The sequence below is a fragment of the Eptesicus fuscus genome, chromosome 5, assembly GCF_027574615.1.
Source record: "Eptesicus fuscus isolate TK198812 chromosome 5, DD_ASM_mEF_20220401, whole genome shotgun sequence".
In the NCBI taxonomy this organism is placed as follows: domain Eukaryota; kingdom Metazoa; phylum Chordata; class Mammalia; order Chiroptera; family Vespertilionidae; genus Eptesicus; species Eptesicus fuscus.
Genome location: NC_072477.1, coordinates 67,100,172 through 67,128,023, shown reverse-complemented (window position 1 = coordinate 67,128,023; position 27,852 = coordinate 67,100,172). Strand labels below are relative to the sequence as shown.

Genomic DNA, 27,852 nt, shown 5'->3' with positions numbered 1-27,852 from the left:
TCCGGCTCTGCTCGCCGCCCGCCCGCCCGCCCGCCTCGAGCCCCGCGTCAGTCTCTCCTGCCCCGGGCGCAGAGGGACCCGCGGGTGCCGGGAGGAGTCCTGGAGAACCCGGGGCAGCCTCGGGTCCCCTCACGACTCCACATCGCCGGCCCCGGCGCCTAGGAGGCGGGGAGGGAGAAAGGCGAGGCGGCGCCCCATGCCCGCTCCCTCGTGGGTCCCGTCAGCACCCACATGAAGGCGGCACGGTCAGAACCCGCCGAGCGTGGTCCGACCCTCTCCGCGGGCCGTCAGCGCAGCCCGGCCCACTCAGCGGAGAGGGAAGCACTCGAGGAGGCATTGGATGGCCAAAGGAGGGAACTCTGCGCTCTCGCCGCCCACCCCAACCCCCGAGGGTCGGGGCATCCCTCTCGAGTCGCCGCGGCTGACCGGCTCAGCCCCCCTCCTCAGAGGGAAGAGACAACGTGGCTGAAGCCGTGTTTCAATCCTGCTGGCCTCGAGGCTGGGTGGCGAGGGGAAACCCGTGACAAGCCCAATCCAGGTGGTCGAAGCCTCGAGGGGAACCCCGAGTTCCCGACGGCGCCCATGGCCTGGGCAGCACGCCCTGAGTCTTCCCCCAATTGCCTCGCCCTCAGCACCAGGCGGTCCCCCCCGGACTCCCGCGCGGTCTCCCCCGACCTCCACCTCCACCCCCACCCGCCTCGGCGCCGGCGGCAGGGAACCCGTCCCACAGCCCTTTGGCCTCTGCACGGCACAGCGCCCCCTGTCCTGACCCCGCTCCGGCCCTCGGCGGCTGGGAGAGAGCCCCTCAGCCGCGCGGGCACCAGCGAGGACGCCCCTAGAGGGGCAGGCAGCGCACGGTCTGCGCGGCCGCGGGACTCCCGGAGAGCGCCTGGGGCTGCTGGGGGCGCGCGGCCCCCGGGCGGGGGGGGGCGGGGTCATGTGACGCGCCCGGCCCCGCCCCCGCCCCCCACGGGGCCGGCGCCATCTTGGCACTTCTGAGCGTGATTACTACTGATTACTACGGCCCGGAGTGTGGGAGGCGCGCTGGGTCCTCGCCGCGCTACGTTGGCGAGGCTGGCGGCTTCCTCCAGGCTTCGCTTCCCGTTATTATGGCTGCAGCTGCTCCTTCTCCGCAGGGGCTGCCTGAGGCTTGTCATTGCACGTCGCTGCCACTTGGCCTGGGAGCTCAGACTCCGGCTCCACAGTCAGGCCTTGGGTGTAGCAGGTGCATTTGAGAAAGATGAAATTCAGGAATCCAATGCACGGTTTCTTGGTCCTTTTTTTTTTTATTATTATTGATTTTTCACAGAGAGAAAGGGAGAGGAATAGAGAGCTAGAAACATCGATGAGAGAGATACATCGACCAGCTGCCTCCTGCACCCCCCCCCCCCCCAATCGGGGATGTGCCCGCAACCAATGTACATGCCCTTGACCAGAATCGAACCTGGGACCTTTCAGTCTGCAGACCGAGGCTCTATCCACTGAGCCAGACCGGTTTTGGCTTTTTTTTTTTTTTTTTTTAATCGATCCTCGTTTCTAAAAGGTACACGATGTAATTCAGGGCTGGTGGGTCCCAGGAATGTAGAGTTGGGAGGGAGCAACTTCCTGCCGGCTGATGCAAAAGGATGGGAAGCGGGGATAACCAGTTAAGCAAGAAGGAATGGTAAAGTAAGAGAAGCTGAGTGGGAAAAGAAACGTGTACAGTATCCCCAGAAAGGATCGGGGAAAAGAAAAGGAGAAACGAGACAGGAAAAGACGACTAAAGGTTTGCTTATTTTGACTTTATGGAAGTCCCCGCCATGGGTTTCTTTTTTAATAAGTGAAAGGACATGGTTGAGGGCTTTGACATATTGACTGATTGGCCTTGGTCCCAGAATAATAATTCGTAAGAATTAAGATTATAGAGTTATTTCTTGGTTGCCTCGAGGCTGATTGTGCTACTTCTTGAAAGGACACAAATCCGTCTTGTACATCTCACAATACCTGCGTATCACGATCCCCCATGTAAACAGTTATTTTAAATATTTTGGAGGTCAAGAAAGAGAAAGAGGGAAAATTACTGATGAATTGTATTTTTTTTTAAGTTAAAATTTGTTCTGGGAGTCCAAACATTTTTAAATCCCTGATGAAACCCCTTACACAATAACCATTACAAAACAAAAAGGATAATGATAATTCACCACCATCCAGCACATTCCTTTAGGAAGGGTTCGGAAAGAAGGTGTGAGTGAGTTGTCCAGAACAGTTGTAAAAATACCATTTACCCACCTTCGCCTGCCACCCTCCTCCCCCCACTCAAAACTGTAAGAAGGATTGGGATAAAGGTGTAGGAAAGAGTATTTAATAAAGCAAGAAACCTCTCATTTTTTTAATTCTGAAAATATACCAGTAAGTTCTCTATAGTCCCTAAATTAGTATTAGGGTATAGGTCTAGTTGAATCAAGAAATAGCCTGATCAGCAGAGGTCACCATGATTCTCAGACTTGCAGAAGGATTGTTTTGTGAAAATATAGGACCAAGAACAGAATTTCTATGGCTGTGTGCTATATTTTTTCTCTGGCTACAAGAAAATTTAAGGTTGATCTAAGACAGTGGTCAGCAACCTCATTAGTCAACAGAGCCAAATATCAACAGTACAACGATTGAAATTTCTTTTGAGAGCCAAATTTTTTAAACTTAAACTTCTTCTAACGCCACTTCTTCAAAATAGACTCGCCCAGGCCATGGTATTTTGTGGAAGAGCCACACTCAAGGGGCCAAAGAGCCGCATGTGGCTCGCGAGCCGCAGTTTGCCGACCACGGATCTAAGAGATTGGACATGATTTAAATGTATGCTAAGTACTTATAGTGGTGGTATTCATACTTGCCAGGTCATCATAAACGTAGGCGCCTACAAAGTAGCAATCCTTTATTTACCTCACAAATATGAATTTTGGACAAGGCTTGATGGGACAGCTTATCTTTGCACCACATGACATCAGCTGAGGCAGCTCAAAGGGAGGCCAAGGTCTGGAATCCGGAAGCTTGTTCACTCACATGTCTGGAAATGGATGCTGGCTTGTTGTTGGGACTCTAGCTGGGACTGTCAGCTGGAATACCTATCTCCATGTGGCCTCTCTAAGTAGCTGCTTATCTTCCTCACTGCCTGGCAGTTACAATCCCAAAGTGAGTATTCCAAGAGAGACTCACAAGAGGACAAGGCAGAAGCTGCATTGACTTTTATGACAACCTCAGAAGTCATGTGACATCACTTCCACTATATTGTATCTGTTGAAACAGTAAAAAAAATCATATTTCAGGGGCGAGGACATAGATCATACTTCCCAAGGGGAGGATTGTCAGTCATATTGTAAAAAGAGCATGTGGAGCCCTAACCGGTTTGGCTCAGTGGATAGAGCGTCAGCCTGCGGACTGAAAGGTCCCAGGTTCGATACCAGTCAAGGGCATGTACCTTGGTTGCAGGCACATCCCCAGTAGGAGGTATGCAGGAGGCAGCTGATTGATGTTTCTCTCTCATCAATGTTTCTAACTCTCTATCCTTCTCCCTTTCTGTAAAAAATCAATAAATATATATATATTTTTTTTAAAAAAAGAGCATGTGGGATGAGATACGTTGCAGTCATTTAAAGAAAATATGTTTTAAAAAAATTCTTCAAAAGGTCCCATTTCAGGTATATTTCTTTTGGAATTAAACCTAAAGAGGTAAAAAACCACAAAAATGAATGACAGTTCATTTCACTTACCGTATCATGTACAGGAGGTGAGCTGGCCAACAGTAACACCTGACAGCAACCTGATACACAGCCATGGCTGAAGGCAGGTGATTAGGACCACCAGCCAACACGTTTATGTGCTCGCTAATTTTTATACAAACTTTCTGGAGATACACTTAAAGCAGATAATGGGAAATGGAGTAAAAAAATAAGTAACCTCTATCTCAGATAATGTTATCAGTAACGTTCCTTTCCCATAATGAACATTGTAAGAAGGCATTCTCCCAATTTAAAAACACCCTGTGTTCCCAGTTTTTAAGTTAGTTGTTTAGCACTCAGGATCCATTTCCCTGTAGAAATAATAAACATGGTAATAGCATTCCCAGGCAAGACAGGGGCAAAAAGAGGGAATGAGAGGCTCCAAGGACTAAGGACTCCCAGGGAAGTTCTCTCTCCCTGGTGGTCTGCCTCCTTCAGTCTTTTAAAAGAGTTACTTCTCTTTTCCTCAAATCAGTAGTTTACTCATTTAACAAATGTTAATACCCTTATGCTGGGAAGGCAGGACTACAGTAGTGTGGACTAGAATAGATTCTCATAGCTTTCAACAATCACCTGTTCCTTAATAATATACCTACTGGGATTTGCTTAGGAAGTTTCCTTCTCATAACCATGGGAAAATAGGTATAAGGTTAATTTTATGTGGCAACTTGACTGGTCTATGGATTGCCCAAATATTTGGCCAAACGTTATTTTGGGTTTGTCTATGAGAGTATTTCTGGATGAGATTAATATATGAGTCTGTAGACTGAGCAAAAAAGATTGCCCTTCTTAAAACCCTTAAGACGGGTGGGCCTCAACATATGGAAGCAACCAAAGTGCCCATCAATAGAAAAGTAGATAAAAAACTGGTACATATATACAGTGGAATATTACTTGATTCCAAAAAAGAACAAAATCTTAACATTTGTGGATGGACCTCGAGGTTATCATGCTAAGTGAATAAGTCAAAGACAAAGGCAAATACCATGTGATTTCACGTATATGTGGAATCTAAAGAACTAAATAAACAAATAAAATTGAAACACCCCTAGCCAGTTTGGCTCAGTGAATAGAGCGTTGGCCTGTGGACTGAAGAGTCCTGGGTTTGATTCCAGTCTAGGGCACATGCCCGTGTTGTGGGCTCGATCCCCAGTAGGGGGCATGCAGGAGTCAGCCAATCAATGATTCTCTCTCATCATTGACGTTTCTCTCTCTCCCTCTACCTTCCTGTCTGAAATCAATAAAAATATATATTTTTAAAAATGGAAACAGACAGATACAGAGAACAGACTGATGGTTGACAGAGGGGAGGGGAGGTGGGCTGGGTGAAAAGGATGAAGGGATTGAGAAGTACAAATTGGTAGTTAGAAAAGAGTCATGGGGATGTAAAGTTCAGCATGGGGAATATAGTCAATAATATTGCAATAACTGTCTGGTGCCAGGTGGGTATTTGAAATATGGGGGGAGGGGGAGAATCACTTTTTAAAGTATGTGATTGTCTAACCACTATGCTAAAACTAAAAATATTTAATATAAACTGTAATTGAAAAATAAAATTAATAAACAATGGGTGGGCCTCATCTAATCAGTTGAAGATCTGACTAGAACAAACGGGCAATAGGGAATTTTTAAGAGCCTACTTCCTTCTCTATTTTTTTTTTCCTCTTATACTCCAATGGTGTAGTGATAGGTAAAATTTGTATATAGGTGCTAATTACAAGTCTTTACATACCTACAGAATGTAATAGGATCCATTTCTGTTCAAAAGAATTCCCAGATGTCCATTTTCTTGGGCATTTATTGAAGAGCAGGAAGGCAGTTAGGTAGGGGGAAAAGAGATGAAATAGGGTTTAGGATAATTGCAAAGACCAAGCTGGTGGTGGGAAGTAAGGAGGAGCTTCTGGGTTTTATTTCCCCTTCCTCCTTCCCTTTCTTCATTGAAGGTCTCCTCCTCCTCCCTCCTGTACCCCACACCACACCCTCATATGCCCCTGCATGGCCTCTCACTAAAGGTGGAGAAAAGAAAAATGTTGGAGAAATGGTAATATTTTGAGTTGTTAAGTCCAAGCAGCAGCATGCTGATAAAAGAGGGGTCCTTGTGGCCCCTGACTACCCGTCTGGAATAAGTGATTCTATTTCCAAATGGCTGTTTCTATGCCTGTATAAAAGGCATAGATGGTGCCCATTATTATGTAGGCATTCCTAGTGTTCAACAATATCTTATTCTCCTTAAGGGCACACAGAAGACGATTTTTTTTTTTTAGCTGCTCTCGCAAGTGGGCAGGGTCATGCAACTATTAATGACTAATGATATGTGAGTAAAAGTGACAAATTATTTCTGGGCTATGGCAGTGATTCTCAAGTCTCTGCTGCCCTACCATTGCAATGATGGAAGGGGTCTTGTGTTGAACTACAAGAGCTGAAATACTGAAGCAGCCTATGTTTCTGAGCCACCATGTTCAAGGTGAAGAGGGGACAGCACAGGCAAATGCCCTAGAGAGCCACCCTGACCCACAACAATTTTTTTCTTATTGCATTGGTTTAGAGAGACAGAGGAAGGGAGAGAGAGAGAGAGAGCGAGAGAGAGAGAGAGGAAAAACACACACACATTGTTCTGTTGTTCCACTTATACATGCATTCATTGGTTGTTTTTTGTATGTGCCTTGACCAGAGATTGAACCTGCAACCTTGGCATATCGGGACAATGCTCTAACCAACTGAGCTACCTACAACAAATTTTGTATGAGCAAGAAATAGACCTTTATTGTACTAAACAACCAAGATTTTTGGAGCTGCTCATTATCACAGCATAACACGGCCTATCCTGGCAGATATAGCTCAGAAAGAAAGTGCAGACTTAATTTCTGAGGAATAGAAGCTGAGTCAGGACTTCTGTTAGGTCGAGGCATGGGGGAAAGACCACAGCCATGCAAGCACCCGCAAGGTAGATGGTGATGAAGATAACTGGCAGATAACTGGCCTCTTCCCAGAACCTTGCTAGCCTTCCCAAACCCCTGCCCGAGGCAGGAATTCCACATCTCTCATGCTCTCCACCCTCCCCTCACCAAACGGCTGTATAAAGGAAGTACCTAAGCCCCTGTTTTGGCGCGAACTCCCCTGGCCCACTCTCAGACCGGTGAGTTTCGCCCGGGAGCGCAAGATTAAAACCTCCCCCCTTTCCATGGCCTGGACTCTGTGTCTTGTTTCCTGCGTCGCGAACCTTTCAACTTCAAAAAAAGCTCTCTGTATATTGATAATGGTAATAAGGATATCCTAGATCCTTGTGAGATAAAAATGATAGGTGATAATAGAGCCTCCAGGGAATCTTTGAATTAAGCTATTTGGGTTTTGTCATGTCCAAAAACATACTGGTCACTGGTAAGTTTATGGAGAGTACTTAAGCTTAATATAGGTGATAACCCATTTCTTTTTTCCTGGAAACCCAGATGGTCTCTTTACATAGGCAAACCTATCACCTCCCTCAAGAAAACAATCCAGTATAGCGGGGCTAGGGGTGTTGGTGTCAGTTGGACCTGGGTTTGAATGCCTGCTCTACTATTTCCATTTGTTCCCCTGGGCAGTTATATGACCTGTCTAAGCTCAATTTCCTCTACCAAATTGGGATTAAAATGCCTATTTTGTAAGGCTGTTTTAAAGACAATAAAATACCTAATTAATGAAAACCTCTAAAAGTTCTGGCACATTGTAGGAAATCAATAAAAGGTGATACAATGATTCCTACTTATTGATGCTTAAAACAAATATCAAAGGGGGTTAAAGTATCACCTTTCAGCATCTTAAAAAATTCTCTTTGTAGATTTAAATAAAATACTGCCTAACAAGCCTTGTATTTTAAAAAATGGAAGAACCATTTTATTTGCAATTAGCAAAGGACAGAATGACTTTTGGGAAATTTTGCTGGAAGAGTTAGAAGTCCAGAATGTAGTCTTTACATTATTTGGCTAAATATGTTCACTTTAGGGTTTTAAGTTTTTGGTATATTAAATTATCATCAAAGCAATTATCTGTTCAAAAGTTACTAATACAGACCGTCCCATATTCCAAATTATCTCAATGTGTGGACTGTGAAATGGTTTCCTACTGATATGAATCTATGAATATATCTCATAATTCAGTGTCCCAATTTGTAATAGTCCTTACACCTATAGATTGCTATTAAATTCATCAAAATATCAGGGAGGTAGAAGGTTGAATAACCACATAGCCTCAATAGTCTCTCACACACAGACACATGCACATGCACATATACACATAGTGATCATAAAGCAACCTGACTAGTTTTTTTAGTAGTAAATATGCCAAAACTAGAATATCCATGAGTATTCACCTTTAAAGGAGTCACCTTAGGAAGCTATTTAGCTATTGAAGAATATCATAATTTCACAACACATTTTTGGTACTCCTTTTTTACAGTTAATTTCAGAAACTGGCACATCCTTTTCTGTATCCCTGATCATAACAAACATGTCCTTTAAGAATAAATTTGATTATTTTTGAGAGAGCCAAAAGTTATCTGGGACCAATTCTTGTGAATTAAGTGATCAAGATAGTATCTTCTTTGATAAAAGATGAGATATGACTATAAAATAATGTGACTCATAGTTTGACTTGGAAGTAATAGCACAGCTTTGGAATAAAAGTATATATTTAACTTATTTCAGAATTTAAAGGGAAAGATTCATTTGGGTATTTAAATGTGTGAATTCATCCAAACATTCATAAAGTGATGCAAAAGTCACTAAGTAGTTTTTATTTCATACTTTCTTGAGCATGAAGAGCTGTATTACCACTCCTACTTCTGGCTACCAGGCCATAGAAAACTGTAAGAACAAGTACCTTTACCTCCTAGAAGGAGAGGAGAAAGAGGGCAGGGCAGAAACTAGTATTCATAAAAGTGATGGCTAAAAAACTCTCATATTTGGTAAAAATCATAAACCTATTCAAGAAGCTGAGTGAATCCTAATTGGATAGACCTAAAGAAATCCACACCAAGACACACCATAGAGTTCTGGACACTAAGACCAAAAAAAAAAAAAAAAATTTTTTTTTTAAATCTTGATATCAGCCAAAGAGAAATGCCACACTACAATGTGAATGACTGCAGATTTCTCACTGAAACCCTGTAGGCCAGAAGTGGCACAACATTTTTCAAGCACTGAAAGAAAAGACCTGCTTACCGCCCTAGCTGGTTTGGCTCAGTGGATAGAGCATGAGCCTGCAGACTGAAAGGTCCCAGGTTCGATTCCAGGTCAGGGCACATGCCTGGGTTGTGGGCTCAATCCCCAGTAGGGTGTGTGCAGGGGGCAGCCAATCAATGATTCTCTCTCATCATTGATATTTCTCTCTCTCCCTCTCCCTCTCTAAAATCATTAAAATATATATTTTTTAAAAAAGACCTGCTTACCTATGCCCTGGCCCGTATGGCTCAGTAGGTCCGGTGCACTGAAAGGTTGCTGGTTCAATTCCCAGGCAGGGCACAGGCCAGGGATTTGGGCGTGCAGGAGGCAGCCAATCAATGCTCCATTCTCACATCGATGTTTCTCTCTCCCTCTCCCTTCCTCTCTAGAAATCAATTAAAAATATTTAATAAAATAAATAAAAGGAAAAAGACCTGCTGACCTAAAATTCTACATCCAATGAAAATATCCTTTACGAATGAAGGAGAAAAGGATTGTGGTTTTGAAATTTAGTATCCAGTAACCAAACAATGTGGGAGCTTTTTTTCAGGAAGTTGAGGGTAAAGAGCGAGACCAAGAGATATATTTTGGGAGAGCAGGGAAGTCATGGAGAGGTAGAGACTCTTACTTGGAGAACTGAGCTAATGGTTTAGAGTAGACTTGGAAAATAAGGAAATCTTGGGGTATCCTGACAAATTGTGAACCCCACTTATGCAATGACACTATAATCAGGCCAGATGCTCCGAGGGGTTAGAGTTTATCTCTCAGGAGCTGGTTAAGGGCCAGTCTTTTGTTTGAAATGAACAGTTTGTATATCCCAAGCCTGCTGACTTAACGTTTTATTTCACATAGGGCAACCAAACTCAATTATGGACCTTGTTTGGATCCTGATTTAAATAAACCATTGTAAAACAACAATCTATTTTCTTTTAATAGGTTATTAAGTTATAATTGACATTAATAAATTGCATATATTCATATTGTATAATTTGGTAAATCATCACCACCATCAAGATAATGAACATATCCATCAAACTGAAGAGTTTCTTTTTGTCCCTCTGGAATCCCTCCCTCCAGCTCATCCCTACCACAGGCAATCACTTATCTTCTGTTACTAAACTCATATTTTTTAGAATTTTATATAAATGAAGTATGTACTCTGCCTGGCTTATTTCACTCAGCAAAATTATTCTGAGATTCAACTATATTATTATTACACTAGAGGCCTGATACATGAAATTCGTGCACTCGGGGGGGGGGAGAGGGGGGTGTCCCTCAGCCGGGCCTGCGCCCTCTCACAGTCTGGGAGCCCCCGGGGGATGTCCAACTGACTGTTTTTCGAGCCACTGAAGTCTACTAGGGAAGAGATGATGGTGGCCTGAACTAAGTTAGTGGCAGTGGGGTGGAGTGAAGTGGTGGTTTGAAGGGTGGCTATCTGGAAGTGAGAGTTGAGAAAAAGGGAATCCAGTATTACACTTAGTTGGCTTGAGCTGATGTTCAGCAGGGGGTGCCATTTATCTACACATGATCACTGGAAAAATAATAGGTCCATAGAGAGAAGATGGTTTGAGGAGGCCTGGGGTCAAATTAGTTCATTTGTGTTATCCAGCCAAAACAGAGTGGATAAATAACAGCAAGATACCCAAATAATCATTAATTAGAAAACAGAAAAGGGGTAAGCAAAGTAGACTGAGGAAATGTCACTTAAACCTAACTTGAGGTAATATGATTATTCTAAATCGCCATGCAGCCTTATTCAGTGACTAAAGCTGAAGTACAATAGCAATGTCGAGGTAGGTAATTTTATAAACTCGAAAAAATATTATTGGAGGCAGAATATTACAGAAAGATCCCTAAATTCACATTACTGGGCATGGAGCATATTTCTTTTTCATGGGACTGTAGTTCATGAAGATGCCTGAGTGGAAAGGCATTTTTTTTCCATTGAAATTGCAACTAAGAGATCCTTAAAGGTGGAAATATAGGGACCGAGGGCATACAGAGGATGTTGTATCTATAGCTCAAGGGGATGGGTTTAAGGGGTACAAAACTGTGGGAGAGGGAGCAGTGGTCATGACTTTTACTCCTGGTAGACTTCTGGGAAAGTTCTGGGTGAGCCGGTGACATGAAAACCCATCCAAGACTTTCCTGCCACGACCCAAACCAGGGTAAATTCCAGCAGGCATTTCTGTTACAGAAACTTATTTCGTGAAAGCCATACCATTTGGCTTTATCATTCCATTCTGATTGATTTGATCTTCCACGTTCCTGCAGACTCCTTTGCTCTGGTTCTCTCGCATTACGTGGGCAAAAGACTTAGCAAGGCGGCGCTCCCTAGCCCAGCTCCTCTAGCCGCTAAACCTGCTCCGGGCGCGGCGCCCCGCCCCCGACACGGAGCCCCGCCCCCGACGCGGCGCCCCGCCCCCGACGCGGCGCCCCGCCCCCGACACGGAGCCCCGCCCCCGACGCGGCGCCCCGCCCCCGACGCGGCGCCCCGCCCCCGACGCGGCGCCCCGCCCCGCCCCCGACACGGCGCCCCGCCCACGCCCCGCCCATGGGCCGCACAGCCCTCCCACAACGTGGGGCCCTGCCCACGGGCCGCTCCACACCGCGGCACCGCTCCCCGAAGCCCGCCCCGGCCCACCGCCGCCACTGCGGGGCCGCCCTGCTGTGGCCCCGGCGTTGCAATGGCTGGGGGTCGTGGGGCTCCCGGCCGCGGCCGGGACGAGCCTCCGGACAGCTACCCCCAGCGGCAGGACCACGAGCTGCAGGCCCTGGAGGCCATCTACGGCGCCGACTTCCAGGACCTGCGACCGGACGCGTGCGGACCGGTAGGAACGTGGCTCGCCGATCCGGCTGGTTTGCTGCAGCCCAGCCTCCATCCGTTCGGCCTCCCCGGGCCAGGCCCGGCCGGGAACTGGCGGAGCCGAGCCGCCCACCCCCCTTCAGGATTGTGCAGTCCTTTCTTCCCTCCCAGATCCACTCGCGCTCACTTTTTGTCCTTGCAGCGGCCCCGCGGGTCTTCAGAACCCCCACCTGGGCCGAATTCGCCCACAGCCTTCTAGTAGGCTCCTCTCTCACCTAGTACTGCTTCTCATTCCCACTGACACCCCATAACATCCCTGCTTCCTTCCAATCTTGCCCCTTTCCCCTCCTGAAAGTCCTTGAGTTTGATACAGTGGCGCATTCAAAGGGGTCCCTTACAACTTTGCTCTGGGAACGCTTTGGGGGCGCTTGCACAGACCTCACTGATGCCCTCAGTCAAAATTCTCTTCCCTCTTCCTGTGTTCACAACTGTAAAGAACTGGCCCCTTTACGTCCCAGGCATGCTCACAGTGTTTTCCCGTATGGAGGAATTTTTCGGTACCTTCCTCCAGGGCACTTACTAGTAGCTGTCATGGGAGGGGACGGGTGCTGAGTCTAGACCTTTTTAAATGACATTTAGTTTAAAGAATTACTTTCCTTTTTGTCTGGAAGTAAGTTAAGGCACATTATAAGCTGCTGATATACTGACCGTTTCCCCCCCATCCTTGAAGAGTTATCTACCGAACTATTAGGTCTCTGCATATTATCATTTAAAAGCTAGTTCTTCCTTCATCTGCCTTTAATATGTGTGTTTTTTTTTCATTTGATTTTAGAGAGAGGAAGGGAAAGAGAAACATCTGTGAGAAACATTGTTTGCCTGCCTCCTGCGGGCCCCCTACTGGGGATCCAGCTGCAAACCCAGGCACGTGCCCTGACAGGGAATCAACTAATGACCTTTCTGTTCGCTGGATGATGCTCAACCAACTGAGCCCCAGGCCAGGGTCCTTCATCTGCCTTTAATTCTGACATTTCACAGCATCTTTTCAACACAACCTTATCTACACATCCAATATTTCCTCAACGAATAGGACCTTGATTCTAGGCATTGGGAATAGCCCTACACAAAAGACAAAAACCACTGCCCTGAGGAAAGGGAATTTATTTCTGTAGTGCTTAATTACTAGAATTACATTTAACCTGAAATGTAAATATTCCTCTTATACATGCATATAATAAAATAATAACATAACTTTCTGGTGATTTCTCTGTTCCTAAACATTGAGAAACAGGAAGTAGGCCTAGTAAGCAGCCAAAATAGGTGTCACACCCGGACTCACTCAAAGGCCCTAAGACTTCATTCAAAGCCAGTTTGTTTACTTTGTATATGCTGAATTATCTAGTCCTGTGGTGGCGGAAAGGCGAATGGAGCTGATGTAAGTAGGGATACCAATCCCAGAAATTATAGCTTGTGGCCTTCATAACAAGACAGAAGACTAAACAAAAACCAAACTATAAAAGTCAGGTAGAAGAATTCAAATGACAGCGTGTGACCCATAGTGCACAAGGCAAATAGCCTCAACACTTTTATAGGCCCTACGGGCAAATAATTGATGGTCATAAGGATGAATCAGAGTGTGTTATTCAGCAAGTACTTACCACCTGCTATTTGAAGTCTTCAGGGAAAGGTTACGCATCCGCAATCTTTTATCCAAAACTCTTGAGGCCTGGCAGGTTTCACACAGTCTGGAAGTGTTTGCATTTATGTTCATTTATGCACATGCCATACCTTACCTAATACCTCCCTTGATGTGTGTTTGGAGGTTGGGGAGCATCATCCAAAATCAAACAACTAAATGTGCAACCTGGATAAACCAAGACTATTAATAGCCTTTGTGTCAGTTAAGGCCAAATTTGCTGTCAATAGATTCAGGTCAGAATTTATTGACCTGAATAAACTTCAGGTTTTTAAACCTTCTGAAGTCTTTAGAACTTCATTTTGGAGGATGTGTTATTATGTAGATTTCAGTTTAGTAGAACATGTATATCATTTATAAATAGCTAAACATTTTGAGAGTGAATGCTAAAAATTATTTTAAATACTAAAAAAGTTTGGACAGCACTAGTTTAAAATATAATTTTCTCTAGAGTTATACACTTACTATTAATCTAACAAGTTTGGGTAATTTTCCATGTCAGCAAAGGATCTGCTCATTTTTTATTTATAGCTATTGCAAACATCCCTCCCCCAAAGTTTGCTTCTGTTTCAAGGCCTATGAGTAGTGTGTGAGAGTAGTTTTCCTACATTTTAACTTCTTAGTTATTAATTATGTAGGCTACCTTTGTTGGTAAGCAATGGATTTTTCTTTTCCTGTGAGCTGTTTGTTCATGTTCATTGGTTCATTTTTTCCACTCTAGTGTATATTTTCTTATTCATGTATCAGAGCTATTTATATGTTAATAAAATTAGCAGTTTGGGTTATATATTGCATTTTTTTTTTTTTTTTCAGAGAGGCAGAGAGAGGGAGGAAGAGATAGAAACATCAATGATGAGAATCATCGATTGGCTGCCTCCTACACACCCTTTACTGGAATCAAGCCCGCAACCCAGGCATGTGCCCTGAGCGGGAATCAAACCGGGACCTCTTGGTTCATAGGTTGTCGCTCAACCACCAAGCCACGCCAGCCAGGCAATATATTGCAAATACTTTCCCTTAATTGACCGTGTGCATTTTGATATTTATGTAATTAATGCAATTTAAAAAACTTTAATATTGTCAAAATGGCCTGGTTTTGTTTTGTTTTTGTTTGTTTTATGGTCCCTGTAGATTATTTTAAAAAGTTCTTAGCTCCATCTAAGTATGAATCTAGGCTACCCCCAACTAGCCAGTTATACTAACACCAGGTTTGTTTGTATTTTTCCCAAATTTGCTACTACTGTAGTTCCCCCTTATCTGAGGGGAATACATTCCAAAACCCCCAGTGAGTGCCTGAAACAGTGGCACTACAAAACCCTGTATATACTATAATTTTCCCTATAATAACTATGATAAAGTTTATTTTATAAATTAGGCACAGTAAGAGATTAACAGCAATAACTAATAATAAAATAGAACAGTTGTAACAGTATGCTGTAATAAAAGTTATGTGAATGTGGTCTTTCTCTCTGGAAATATCTTTTGTACTGTATTCACCCTTCTTGTGATGATGTGAGATGATAAAATGCCTACATGATGAGATGGAGTATGATAAGATGAAGTGAGGTGAATGACATAGACATTGTGAGCTAGTTTTAGGCTACATCTTATCAGAAGGAGAATCATCTGCTTGGGGAAATCCTGGGTCATCAAGCTATGAAGATGTTATTAATGATTGAAGATCTTTTTTTTTCTTTTTAAGTATTGATTTGAGAGAGAGGAAGGATGAGAAACATCGATTTGTTATTCCACTTATTTATGCATTCATTAGTTGATTCTTGTATGTGCCCTGATCAGGGATTGAACCCGCAACTTTGGCCTATTCGAGCTCTGCTCTAACCAACTGAGCTACTTGGCCAGGGCAGTGAGAATCCTTGATAGCAGAATTGGATCACGGTTGACTTCAAGTAACTGAAACTGTGAAAAGTGTAACCACAGATAAAGGGGAATTGCCTGCTAATTTGAAATGCTACCTTCACATTATCTCGGACTGGTAGCTACATAAGGACAGGATCTGTGTGTTTGTTCACACCTACATGCCAAGTGCCTGGTAAAAAGCTCAAAATTCTTTATTGAATGAAATAATTTCCAAATGTATTTGAGTCTGTTATTGACTCTCTCTTCTATCCCATTAATCTATTTAAGCACTGCTGCCATATTGCTTTAATTATAGATTTATAATAAGCCCCCGCCCCGCCGCGCCCTAGGGGCCCAGGGACTTCGGAGCCGCTGGCCACACCGGGTTCCGACCAGCGGACAGACAGACAGCTCCCCCGCGATCGAAAGCGGGGAGCTGTGTGTCCGCTCCAGCACCAGCGGACCCCCTGCCATCAAAAGCAGGGAGCAGGCTGCTAGCAGTGTCCGCAGAGCGTGCTAGGCTTTGCGGGGCAGTGGATATGGGGATGGCAGGTTAGGGGACCCTACACGTGCATGATTTAATCATGCACTGGGCCTCTAGTAGATTTATAATAAGCCTTAGTATTTGATGTGGTCACCATTTACTTTATAAAATTTTCCTAACTAGTTTCACTTTAGTTTTTCCATATAAACTTTGGAATCAACTTGCCTGCTTCAAAAAATTATTTTTACTGGAATGGTATTTAATTTGGGGAGGATTCAGATTCTGAATATTTTTTCTTTTAATTTTTTAAAAATTTTAATTATGTTGGCAAACAATATTATATTAGTTTTAGATGATTAGACATTTACATAACTTATGAAGTGATTACCCCGGTTAGTCTAATAACCCATCTGACACCATACATAATTATTACAATACTAGAGGCCAGTGCATGGGGGTGGTATGTCCCTCAGCCCAGCCTGCACCCTCTCCAATCTGGGACTCCTCAAGAGATGTCTGACTGCCCTCTCACAATCCAGGACTGCTGGCTCCCAACTGCTCGCCTGCCTGCCTTCCTGATTGCCCCTAACCGCTTCTGCCTGCCAGCCAGATCAACCCCTAACCACTCCCCTGCCAGCCTGATGGATGCCTAACTGCTCCCCTGCCAGCCTGATTGCCCCTAACTGCCCTCCTCTGCAGGCCTGGTCCCCCCCAACTGCCCTCCTCTGCAGGCCTGGTCCCCCCCAACTGCTCTCCCCTGCAGGCCTGGGTCCCCCCCAACTGCCCTTTCCTGCAGGCCTGGGTCCCCCCCAACTGCCCTTTCCTGCAGGCCCAGTTGCCCCCAACTTCCCTCCTCTGCTGGCCTGGTCACCCCTAACTGCCTTCCCCTGCAGGCTTGATCATCCCCAACTGCCCTCCCTTGCAGGCCTGGTCCCTCCCAACTAACCTCCCCTGCTGGCCTGATCACCCACAACTGCCCTCCCTTGCAGGCCTGGTCCCTCCTAACTGCCCTCCCCTGCTGGCCATCTTGTGGCGGCCATCTTGACCACATGGGGCAGCCATCTTGTGTGTTGGAGTGATGGTCAATTTGCATATTATTCTTTTATTAGATAGGATAGAGGCCTGGTGCACGGGTGGGGGCTGGCTGGTTTGCCCTGAAGGGTGTCCCTGATCAGGGTGGGGGTTCCCTTGGGGCGTGGGGCAGCCTGGGCTAGGGGCCTGTGGTGGTTTGCAGGCCAGCCCCACCCCCTGGCAACCCAAACGGAGGCCCTGGTATCTGGGATTTATTTATCTTCTATAATTGAAACTTTGTAGCCTTGAGCAGAGGCCAGGGCCGGCCAGGGCGGGCGGGAAGCTTGGCTTCCTCCATCACCGGGGGCAACTCAAGCCTCCTGCTCGCTCCAGCTCCGTGGCCGCCACCATTTTTGTTGGGATTTATTTATCTTCTATAATTGAAACTTTGTAGCCTTGAGCGGAGGCCAGGGCAGGCGGGAAGCTTGGCTTCCTCCATTGCCAGGGCAACCCAAGCCTCCTGCTTGCTCCAGCTCCGTGGCCAGCCCCCATCTTGGTTTGGTTAATTTGCATACTCGCTCCTGATTGGCTAGTGGGCATGGTTTGGCATAGCGGAGTGATGGTTAATTTGCATGTTTCTCTTTTATTAGTGTAGATTATTGACCTATATTCGCTATGATGTACTTTACATCCCCATGACTATTTTTATAACTGGCAATTTGTAAATCTTAACCCTGTACCCTTTTTCCAGATTCTGAGTATTTTAATGTTTGTAAATAAAATAGAGCTGTAGGTTATTAAACTTTTAAAAGGAATCTAACATTGTTTACTAGCTTCACAAATAGGTAGGTGAGTGAACAGAAGGAGAATAAACTTGATGATTTTTACAAGATCAGTTACAGAAAGTATTCATTTTCAGAAAAGGAGGAAAAAAATCAATGAGTAAGGCATTTAACATAAAATCAGAGAAAGACAAATATCATATGATCTCTTTTATATATGAAATCTAAAACAAAGCTCATAGATTGAATGATTGGTGGTAGTTGGAGGATAGGTAAACTGTTAAGTTAAATAATTTGAATTAAAAAAAAAAAAACAGCCCTAACCGGTTTGGCTCAGTGGATAGAGCATCGGCCTGTGGACTAAAGGGTCCCAGGTTCGATTCCGGTCAAGGGCATGTACCTTGGTTGCGGGCACATCCCCAGTGGGGAGTGTGCAGGAGGCAGCTGATGGATGTTTCTCTCTCATTGATGTTTCTAACTCTCTATCCCTCTCCCTTCCTCTCTGTAAAAAAATCAATAAAATATATATATTTTTAAAAAAACAAACCATAAAATCTAGAAGAATGTTACCAAGTTTCTATTTTCTAAGTTTTCACTGTCATCATTTGTGTGTGTGTTTTTAATATATTTTTATTGATTTTAGAGAGAGAGGAAGGGAGAGAAAGAGAGAGCTAGAAACTGCCTCCTGCATGCCCCCTACTGGGGATTGAGTCTGAAACCCTGCTCAATATAACCCGTGACCTCTTGGTGCATGGTTTGGTGCTCAACCACTGAGCCACCCCGGCTGGACCTTTTTTTAAAAAAATATATTTTATTGATTTTTTACAGAGAGGAAGGGAGAGGGATAGAGAGTTAGAAACATCGATCAGCTGCCTCCCGCACACTCCCCACTGGGGATGTGCCCGCAACCAAGGAACATGCCCCTGACCGGAATCGAACCTGGGACCCTTGAGTCCACAGGCTGACGCTCTATCCACTGAGCCAAACCAGTTAGGGCTGGACCTTTTTTTTTTTTAACTAGGTGGTTTCACTTGCCTATTTTGGCATTATACTCATCATGTATAAACTGAACATCTTTCACAAGCACTTTACAAACCTTTATTTGACACAGTTGATTATTTTCTTATATAATACTGTGTTTCCTGGAATAATGGAGCACCACACAGTCCTGATTTTTCCTCTTTATGTCTTTGGCTACTCCTTTCGTCTCCTTTTTGGTTATCCCCTTTAAAATGGTCATCTAATATTGGAACTCCTCAAAGCCTGCTCATTGAATAGGCTGCATGAAGAGCAAAGTGGGAATTCCACTTATAATGATAGATTTGGAATAAACTTTGGAGGTCCTTGAATAGCAGGATAAGGATGCTGGGACACCCAAGGAAGTTCTCTCTTTTTTTTTTTAAGTAATCACTATTATTTATTTTATTTTTTTAACTTATTACTATTATTTTTTTACAGTATACAAAATAAATCTATTACCAGATTGTAGCTACAAAATAATTAGCCATTTACATGCAATAAACATTAATATTTCAATAAAAATGATTTTAAATATAATGTTACATGCAATCAACATTAATATTTCCACAAGAATGATTTTAAATATAATAATGTTATATGCAATAAACATTAATATTTCAACAAGAATGATTTTAAATACAATAATATTACCAAAACTGTACTAACATAGTATAATATCACAAAAGTTGTAGGAAATATTAAAAATCTGCAAATAACAGGATACTTCTATTATATTCTAAAATATTTTTTTCTCTGGCTCTATTTTTGTTCATCAGTTTATGTTGTTCATTATATTACACAAATGAGTGAGATTATGTGATATTTATCTTTCTCCAACTGGTTTATTTCGCTTAGCATACTGGTCTCCAGGCTGGCTGGCCCGTTTTTGTTTTTGATATCTTCACAAACTTAAAACCAAAGGTTTGCCCAGATTACCCAATTTGCACATGTTACTTTATTTCTAGATTTGTTATGTTTTCACACAGACTAGTTCCCCCCCCCCCCCCCCACAGAAATGACAGAATATGAGATCTGAAGCAGCTGAGAAACAACAGGCCATGTTGAGACAAATCTTGCCATAAAATTTAAGGAAGATATGATTAGCAGAATTCTAGGTAACAATTTTAGGCCAAACATCTGAAAGTGGTTTGAATTGTGTAACTTTTAAAAAATATATAATTGTGGTAAAAAAAAATCACACACATAACATAAAATTTATCATCTTAACCATTTTTTAACACATTATTTAAAACATTTTTATAATTTATTGATTTTTAGATTGAGAGAGAAAGATTTGTTGTTGTTCTACTTATTTATGTATTCATTGGTTGATTTTTTTTCCTCACCTGAAGATATTTGAGAGAAAGGGAGAGAAACATCGATGTGAGAGGAACATTGATTGCTTGCCTCCTATATGCATCCCGACAGGGATGGAACCCGAAACCCAGGTATGTGCCCTGACTGGGAATCGAACTTTCAACCCTTCAGTGCACTGGATGACACTCCAACCAACTGAGCCACATGGGTCAGGGCTCATTGATTGATTCTCGTATATTCTTTTACCAGGGATCAAACCCACAACCTTGGCATATCAGGATGATGCTCTAACCAGTCAGCTGCCTCCTGCACACCCCCTACTGAGGATCAAACCCGCAACCCAGGCATGTGCCCTTGACCAGAATCGAACCCGGGACCATTCAGTCCACAGGCTGACACTGTCCACTGAGCCAAACCAGCTAGGGCTCTTAACCTTTTTAAGAGTACATTTTAGTAGTGTTAAGTATACTTACATTGTGTGCAATGAAAAATTATGTTGGTATTTTTAATTGATTTCCCAAACCTCATCCTTACTCTGCTGCTTATCTTGTAAACAAGTAAAGTTTAATCAGAGACTGTAATTAACCCTTATGCTTTAGCCTTGAAACCAAAAAAATTTTTTTAAAAAATATATATTTCTTTATTGATTTCAGAGAGGAAGGGAGAGGGAGAGAAAGAGAGAAACATCAATGATGAGAATAGTCGATCCGCTGCCTCCAGCACGCCCCCCACTGGGGATCGAGCTCGCAACCCAGGTATTTGCCCTTGGCCGGAATCGAACCTGGGACCCTTCAGTCCGCAGGCCAATGCTCTATCCACTGAGCCAAACCAGCTAGGGCGAAACCAAAAAATTTGCTGCTGTGTGGAATGGCTGATAAAATTCTCAATTTTTCCTAGTCTTACCCTTTACTTCAGTACTTTTAACAGAAATAGGCACATTCTTAAACACCCAGTTGATTTTGCTGGGCTTGTGTTAGAAAGTGCCTGGAGAAAGCACATTCATACTGAGCAGCAGGAATTGTAACAGCATTGGCTCCTCCAGGAGGTGTGCTAGTGTTTCTAATCCTTTGGGGATAATTTAAGATCCTTGGGGTTTGTTTCTTGAATAGCTGTGGGTATTTTTTATGAATTCCAAATGAGCATTACCTCTCTCGTGTTTGGGGACTGAATTTACATTACTCTCTCACTTTTTATATGCTTGAGGATTTGTTGGGCTTTTTTATAACAGTTCAGGGAGTACCAGCTTCATGGTGCCATTAGGAAGTGAATTTACTCATATCTTATTGTAACATTATATGGCCTTCTCTCAATTACTACTTTTTATGCGGCTTGCATGTCACTTTCATTTTCAGTCTTCAAATCATTTTTTTTTTTTTGTCGTGTAGAATTTTGTATATTTTGGAGCTGATACATCTACATTATGTTTTCCTCTCCTTCGGTGATCTCAAAAATGTTCGATTACCCCTTATTTTGTGTTTATTTGCTTGCAGATTATTTCTGGAATTATTTTCTTATGCAGGTTAAGTCAAAGATTTTACCAGTACTGAATTCTGATGACTAGTTATCTTCTAAACCCTTGAAGGAGGCCCTACCTCATCCTACTCCCCAATGCATCTTGGTTGTTAAACCATTTTTAATGAAGTTATGTTCAGTTCCAGGAGTCCAGCTAATGCTTGGTATTCTAAACATGTTTCACATAAAAGCTTCTTCACACATTGGGGAGCCTCTCAGTTTGCTTAAGAAAAGCCTGACAAATATTCTGTTACATTTAAAATCACTGTTCCCTCACCGTCCCTCCACTTCCACTCCCAGAACCTATATTGGTTAGGATTAAGTTGAGCAACATATGACAGAAAACTACAAAGTTTGCTTTTTTGCATGTAAAAGTCTGGAGTGTAGGGCTTTTTCTAAATTGAAGTTTCACCATCCTTAATGTGCCCTTCATGGTCCAAAATGGCTATCAGAACTCCAACCATCACATATGCATGCCAGCCACCTGGAAGGAAAAAGGAATGAAGAAGTTGCTTATGTTAGTTCTTTCATCTTATTGGCCAGAAATTAGCTCAGTGGCTATGCTTAGCTGCTAAGAGGTCTTGTGACACCACGGCCTGCGTGGCCTCGGGTTCAAAGACTTGAAGAAAGGGCTGATGTGCAAATTAATACACAAGACAAGAAATATAAATTTGGAAATTATGGGGGAAGCCAGTTGTGAGCTTGGTACAAGGGACCACATTCCACTGAGTCTCCGTTCCCATCTGCTTTTATTTACTAGAATACACAATTGCCTTTTAGGAATGCAAACAGACATATCAAAGGTGATGCTTGGTAAACAGTAAGATTATCAGATTGGGGGGAGTTTGCTTAGGCCATTGAGTCATCAGCAGTAGGTAATAAAATGCAGATATTGAGCCCTGCGAATATCAAAAAGCCCCATTCAGCCTTCTGACCGGACTTCTCGCATTTATATTAGTTATTATTGATCTTGGGCAAGGTCTGATAAATGTGTCCAGTAAAAAAAATTTGGAGTTCTGTTGCCAATGGATGATCATTGGTGTCCATTCAGTGCTATTAGGAATCCCCACTTTGGGGTGCAGTAAAGACGGAAACTATCAAAACAGCTCAATTGTGATACAGCACGACTGAAAACAGCATGGCTGTGAGCAGCCCTGGGGCTAGGCCCTGCTCCAGCTAGACCGCTCTGCTGTGTTCCTTGAGGAAGAGGTCTTCTCTTCTCTGTCTGGTCTGCTCCACTAGGCTCTGGCAAGACATCTTCAGTGTTTTAGTTTTCAGTGGAAAAAGAAAGTTTGCACTCCCAGAGCCATAGAGGAGCTGGTTTATATAGCCAGATATCCCCTGGCCTCTGATTGTCTGTCCTTATGCAAATGAGGACTCCAAATCTTCACAGTTTTATTGGTCTGAAAGGCACTTTCCTGATTGTTCAGAATGGATGCTCGGATTGGTTGGTGAAGAGGTTGCTGGGGTTATAGCTGTGCCGCCTAGATTGGATGGGGCAAGCCTAGTCCTATGGGTTGAAATAGAATTCCTGCAACTCCTTTATAAGGGCTGGCTCAGATGGCAGAAACAGTAGAGTTAGGCAATTCAGTGCAGAGGCTGGAGGGTCAGTGCAGGCTTCTCTGTGAAGTACTGTTTGAATGAGAGGCCCCTGTGTAGAAATGGCTGCTAGCCTCTGTTTTTAAATTTTGAGCCCAGTTAGCCACCAGGAATCCTTCTTAATAGGGATCTTCTTTCTCAGAGTCCACAGAAATAAAGGGAGAATGAATGTTGAGGAACAATTAATAGTCTCTGCTGAGAAATGCATTTCCATTAGATATCTTCAAAATGTATAGGCCCCCAATAGGCCTCTGTTTGCTGAAGCCTGCTTCTTGTTCAAGAGACTTTGGGCATTAAGTGTAGGCCCCCTCCGTACCATTTCCCAAGAAGGTTAGTTATTTTCAGATGTACTGTTCACTTCCTACATTAAGATGAAAGAGGCTGTTAAACCAGACTTGTGTTACATATGCAGAGATTCCCAGTCAGGGCACATGCCTGGCTTGTGGGCTCAATCCCTAGTAGGGGGCATGTAGAAAGTAGCTGATGGATGATTCGTTCTCACGTTGATGTTTCGCTCTCTCTCCCACTCCCTTCCACACTCTCTCTTAAAAAAAAAAGTCAATAAAAAATATTTAATAAATGGATACAACACCTACCTTGCAGAATTGGTGAAGTGCCTGGACCACAGGAATAGATGTTTCTTCTCTCAGCGTCCCTTTTCTCATGATATAAAGATAATATAAGCCATCTCAAATCTTTTTTTTTAAGTGTAATTAATACATAAAAGAACAACAGAGTATTTAGTTATTTGGTGAAAAGCAGTTGGTTGGAAGCATAGACAATTTTTGAAGCACTCTCAGATTTCCATGTCAAGGTTTTCACTTATTCTCAGTATTCAACTCTCAAGTGAAATATCCTCTGATCCCCATCTGTCTGAATATCTTCTTCTCTCCACTGTGTTCCATTTGTCTGCGGTATTTTCTTTACAGCACTCACCACTATTGGAAAGTATTCACTTGTCTTCTAGTTTGTATGAAGTAGTTGTCTGCCTAAAGTTAATCCTGTCCTCCCAGCCTCTAGGGCAGCACCCAGACATAAGCACGCTCAGTAACATTTGAATGAATGGAAGCTACATGGAACATTTTGGTTCACTCTTTCGGTAACTTTGAAAAGGGAAATGCATTCTCTCTGGCATAGGTTTTATTTTTAAACTGTGCTTTAGGAAACTTTGACCAAACACTATATCAGATATAATTACATGTAATATTTAAAAAGTAGAACTTTTAAACTAAGATGATCATTATCTTAATCATTAATGATTGGCTCTCTAGATTAAAAATATATACATATATTTTTTTCTTTTTCTCTTTTAGGTCAAAGAGCCCCCTGAAATCAATTTAGTTCTGTACCCCCAGGGTCTGGCTGGTAAAGAAGTATATGTAAAAGTGGATTTGAGGGTTAAATGCCCACCCACCTACCCGGATGTGTGAGTACATTATAAATAGCTGTGATGTAATTTCAGTTCTCTGTTTTGACCATATAAAAACTGGTTGAAATAAACAGAATTTTCTCCTTCTTGCCACCGTTCCATCTAAAATTTCATTTTCTATCACTTGCAAGTCATTAAAACTATATCAGCAATAGACATTTTCATAAGACCTATCTCGTGTTAAGTCTGCTTCTAGCTGTACAATAGCCACTATAGATACCAGTATTTGCTCCATGACCAATTGTTTGCTTCTTCTGATGTGTTAACTTCTGTTTGTCTAATTCTTCATAAACTGAGAAGAGGAACAATCAAGAAGAAAAGGATAAAGGCATGGTAGCTTGTGTACTTGGTTTTAAAGTATGATCAGCATTGAGCCCTAACCGGTTTGGCTCAATGGATAGAGCATCGGCCTGCGGACTGAAGGGTCCCAGGTTCGATCCCAGTCAAAGGCATGTACCTTGGTTGTGGGCACATCCCCAGTAGGGAGTGTGCAGGAGGCAGCTGATCGATGTTTCTCTCTCATCGATGTTTCTAACTCTCTATCCCTCTCCCTTCCTCTCTGTAAAAAATCAATAAAATATATAAAAATAAAGTATGATCAGCATTGGGACTTGGAGTAGCTTTCTGGGCTAAATGGAACTTTACTCATAAAGAAAGATTTAGAGTCGCCCTGCAAGGCATGTAGCCAGTGAGATAACTACCGAACCCCACATATTTCCAAACCACCACTGGTTGAGAACCACAGATACAGCAAAAGTATTAGCAATCAGGACTCAAGTGTTCTTTTTCTGAAGTATCTTGTATGTTTCATGTCATTTCCCCCAGACGTTCCATATGGAAAGACAGATTGGCCTGGATGATGTTTTGTGGCTTGGTCTTATTGTGCAGGGAACCAGTGAAGAAAAGTGACAAATAAAAGCAAGCACTGCCTTACACAAAAGGTGGTAAACTTATGGAATTTGTTATACTAAGAGATGATGGAGGATATGAAAATAAAGATAGGTCAAGAAGAACTCTTTGAAGTTAGTGACCCTCTTTTGTTCTCAACACTGTGCCCAGAGTAGAAAAGTAGGTATGTAGAAAGTTAAATAATGAATTAATTAAAGAACAACTAAATTTATGAAAGCAGAATAAGACAGTGCCTCTCTAGGTTTTATTTTTCTGACACCAACTGCATGTCCAACAATTTAACTCAGTTCTGATACAAACTATTCTTAGTTATTGCAGACCCCAGGGGTTAAGGCTTAGTCCCACAAGGCTTCAAAGGCCAGTTGCAAATACCAGTACTTCTAATCAGCTGGCTGTAAATTTGCAGGTTCCCACAACCCCCTCCTTGGGTTCAGTAATTTGCTAGATCAAGCTCACAGAACTCAGGAAGACACTTCACTTACTACTGAGTTTATTATAAAGGATACAGTTTAGGAATAGCCACATGGAAGAGATGCATAGGCAAGGAATGCAGGAGGGGCATGGAGCTTCTCCACCCTCTTGACATTGACAGGTATCCCTGGGTGACTACACGGTTACTCCTGGTTGAGAACTACTACTACATTCAGGTAATCTTGATGTGTACACTTGGTAAAAATATTGTGGGATGACTTTTTAAAAAACAACAACATGAAAGTGCTTGTAAAAAGTAAAAATTCTAATATCAGCTACATACATTTATGTGGTTAGGGCATAAAGAGAACATTGGAAAGTTCTATTAAAATATAATTAGTACTAGAGGCCCGATGCACAAAATTCGTGCAAGGGGCTCGGCCCTCACAGCCCTGGCTTCATCCGGAAGGTGGTCTGGAAGGACGTCCGGAAGGACGTCTGGAAGGTCGTTCGGCTGTCCAGTCTAATTAGCATATTATGCTTTATTATTATAGACTAGCGTTCCCGTTGCAGGAAAAATCCTGCAATAGGGTTTCCTGCTTTTCCCTTCTCCCCTGGCCTCGCCTCCGCTCCTCCCTTGTCCCCCGGCCTGCCTTCTCCGCCAGCCCGCCTGCTTTTCTCCCTTCTCCCCCGGCCCCGCCTCCACTCCTCCCTTCTCCTCCTCCTCCGCCCCCCCCCCCCCCCCCCGCTTGCTTGCTTCTCCGCAGCTCTGCTCCCTTCTGCAGCTCTTGGCTTCTTTCTACGCTGTCTTGGTATGCAAATTAGCCACCATCTTTGTTGGGGTAATTTGCATGGTCGGTCCTGATTGGTTGGTGGGCGTGGCTTGGCAGGTGGGCATGGCTTGGGCGTAGCGAAGGTGCGGTCAATTTGCATATTTGTCTATTATTAGGTAGGATTGTAGATGAATTTTTCATTATTCTTTTACTACTGCTAAATAATGTTTGCTTTATTTTTTAAAAATAATTATGTAAGACTTGACTTGGGGGAACATTCATATCTTTTGAGATGATATGGGGCAGGAACTTCCCTTTTCTGCAAAATACCTTGATGCTATCTTTTGAGATTATATGGGGCAGGCACTTCCCTTTTTTGCAAAATACCGTGATGCCACTGTGAGAGAATCCCGAGTTAGACATGCATAGACTCAGGGCTATGTGGTACTTTTATTCTTTTTCTCATATATATAAACTACTTTCAGATTCCCATCTATCCAAATAGATAATGATTGTAGAACCTATTATAACTGAAGCATTGTGAGAACTTCATAGATAATGAATAGTAAAGGGTGTGCTGAGGTAAAACACCATGAATTACTCAGAAAAGCTTGGTAGGAAGTATAGTCATCTTTTGTTCAGTAAAAATCAAATCTTACTTAATTTCAATGAATTGTTAATGGATGTTTATTCGTTGAGAATAAAAGGAAGCCTGAGGGCTGGTTGTGTACTTACCTTGAGTAGACGGTGTTGAATCTGAGTTGTGCTCTATAGGGATGAAGAGGGGTGGAAATTAGGCATCTTTGGAAGAGTGTGCAGGACTAGATTTATACATGAGTGAGTGAGCATTTTTCCACCTTGTTTACAATCAGAGTGAGTGACTGGACACGGCATGTTGTGGGAATACTAGATGGATCATTGTGGCTCCATGTAGCCTAGTTATTCTCAGCCTTCTTTATGTGGAGCACACAGACCAGAGCAAAGCACTTGGTGTCTGGTGGGTGAGCTGTCAGAGCTGGAGTAATTGATGTTGGGGACAAGCCAGGGTCGAGACTAGAATCACACACAGAGTGATTTTTAAAAAATATATTTTTAATGATTTCAGAGAGGAAGGGAGAGGGAGAGAGAGGTGGAAACACCAATGATGAGAGAGAATCATTGATCAGCTGCTTCCTGCAAGCCCCCTACTGGGGATCGCCTGCAACCCAGGCATGTGCCCTGACCAGGAATCAAACCATGACCTTCTGGTTCATAGGTCCATGCTTAACCACTGAGCCATGCCAGCCGGGTGAGTGATTT

The 27,852-nt window shown here is 43.2% G+C and overlaps 1 protein-coding gene across 1 annotated transcript in view; it reads left to right on the top strand.

Moving 5' to 3' along the window:
• The first annotated feature begins 11,571 nt into the window (after positions 1-11,571).
• The window catches only part of EIF2AK4 (eukaryotic translation initiation factor 2 alpha kinase 4), a 100,530-nt gene continuing 84,249 nt past the window's right edge, over positions 11,572-27,852 (top strand). The window contains exons 1-2 of the mRNA XM_054716364.1: positions 11,572-11,781; positions 24,345-24,457. Of these exons, the coding sequence (XP_054572339.1) occupies positions 11,638-11,781; positions 24,345-24,457 (257 nt within the window). The 5' untranslated portion in view covers positions 11,572-11,637. The remainder of the gene's footprint in view (positions 11,782-24,344; positions 24,458-27,852) is intronic.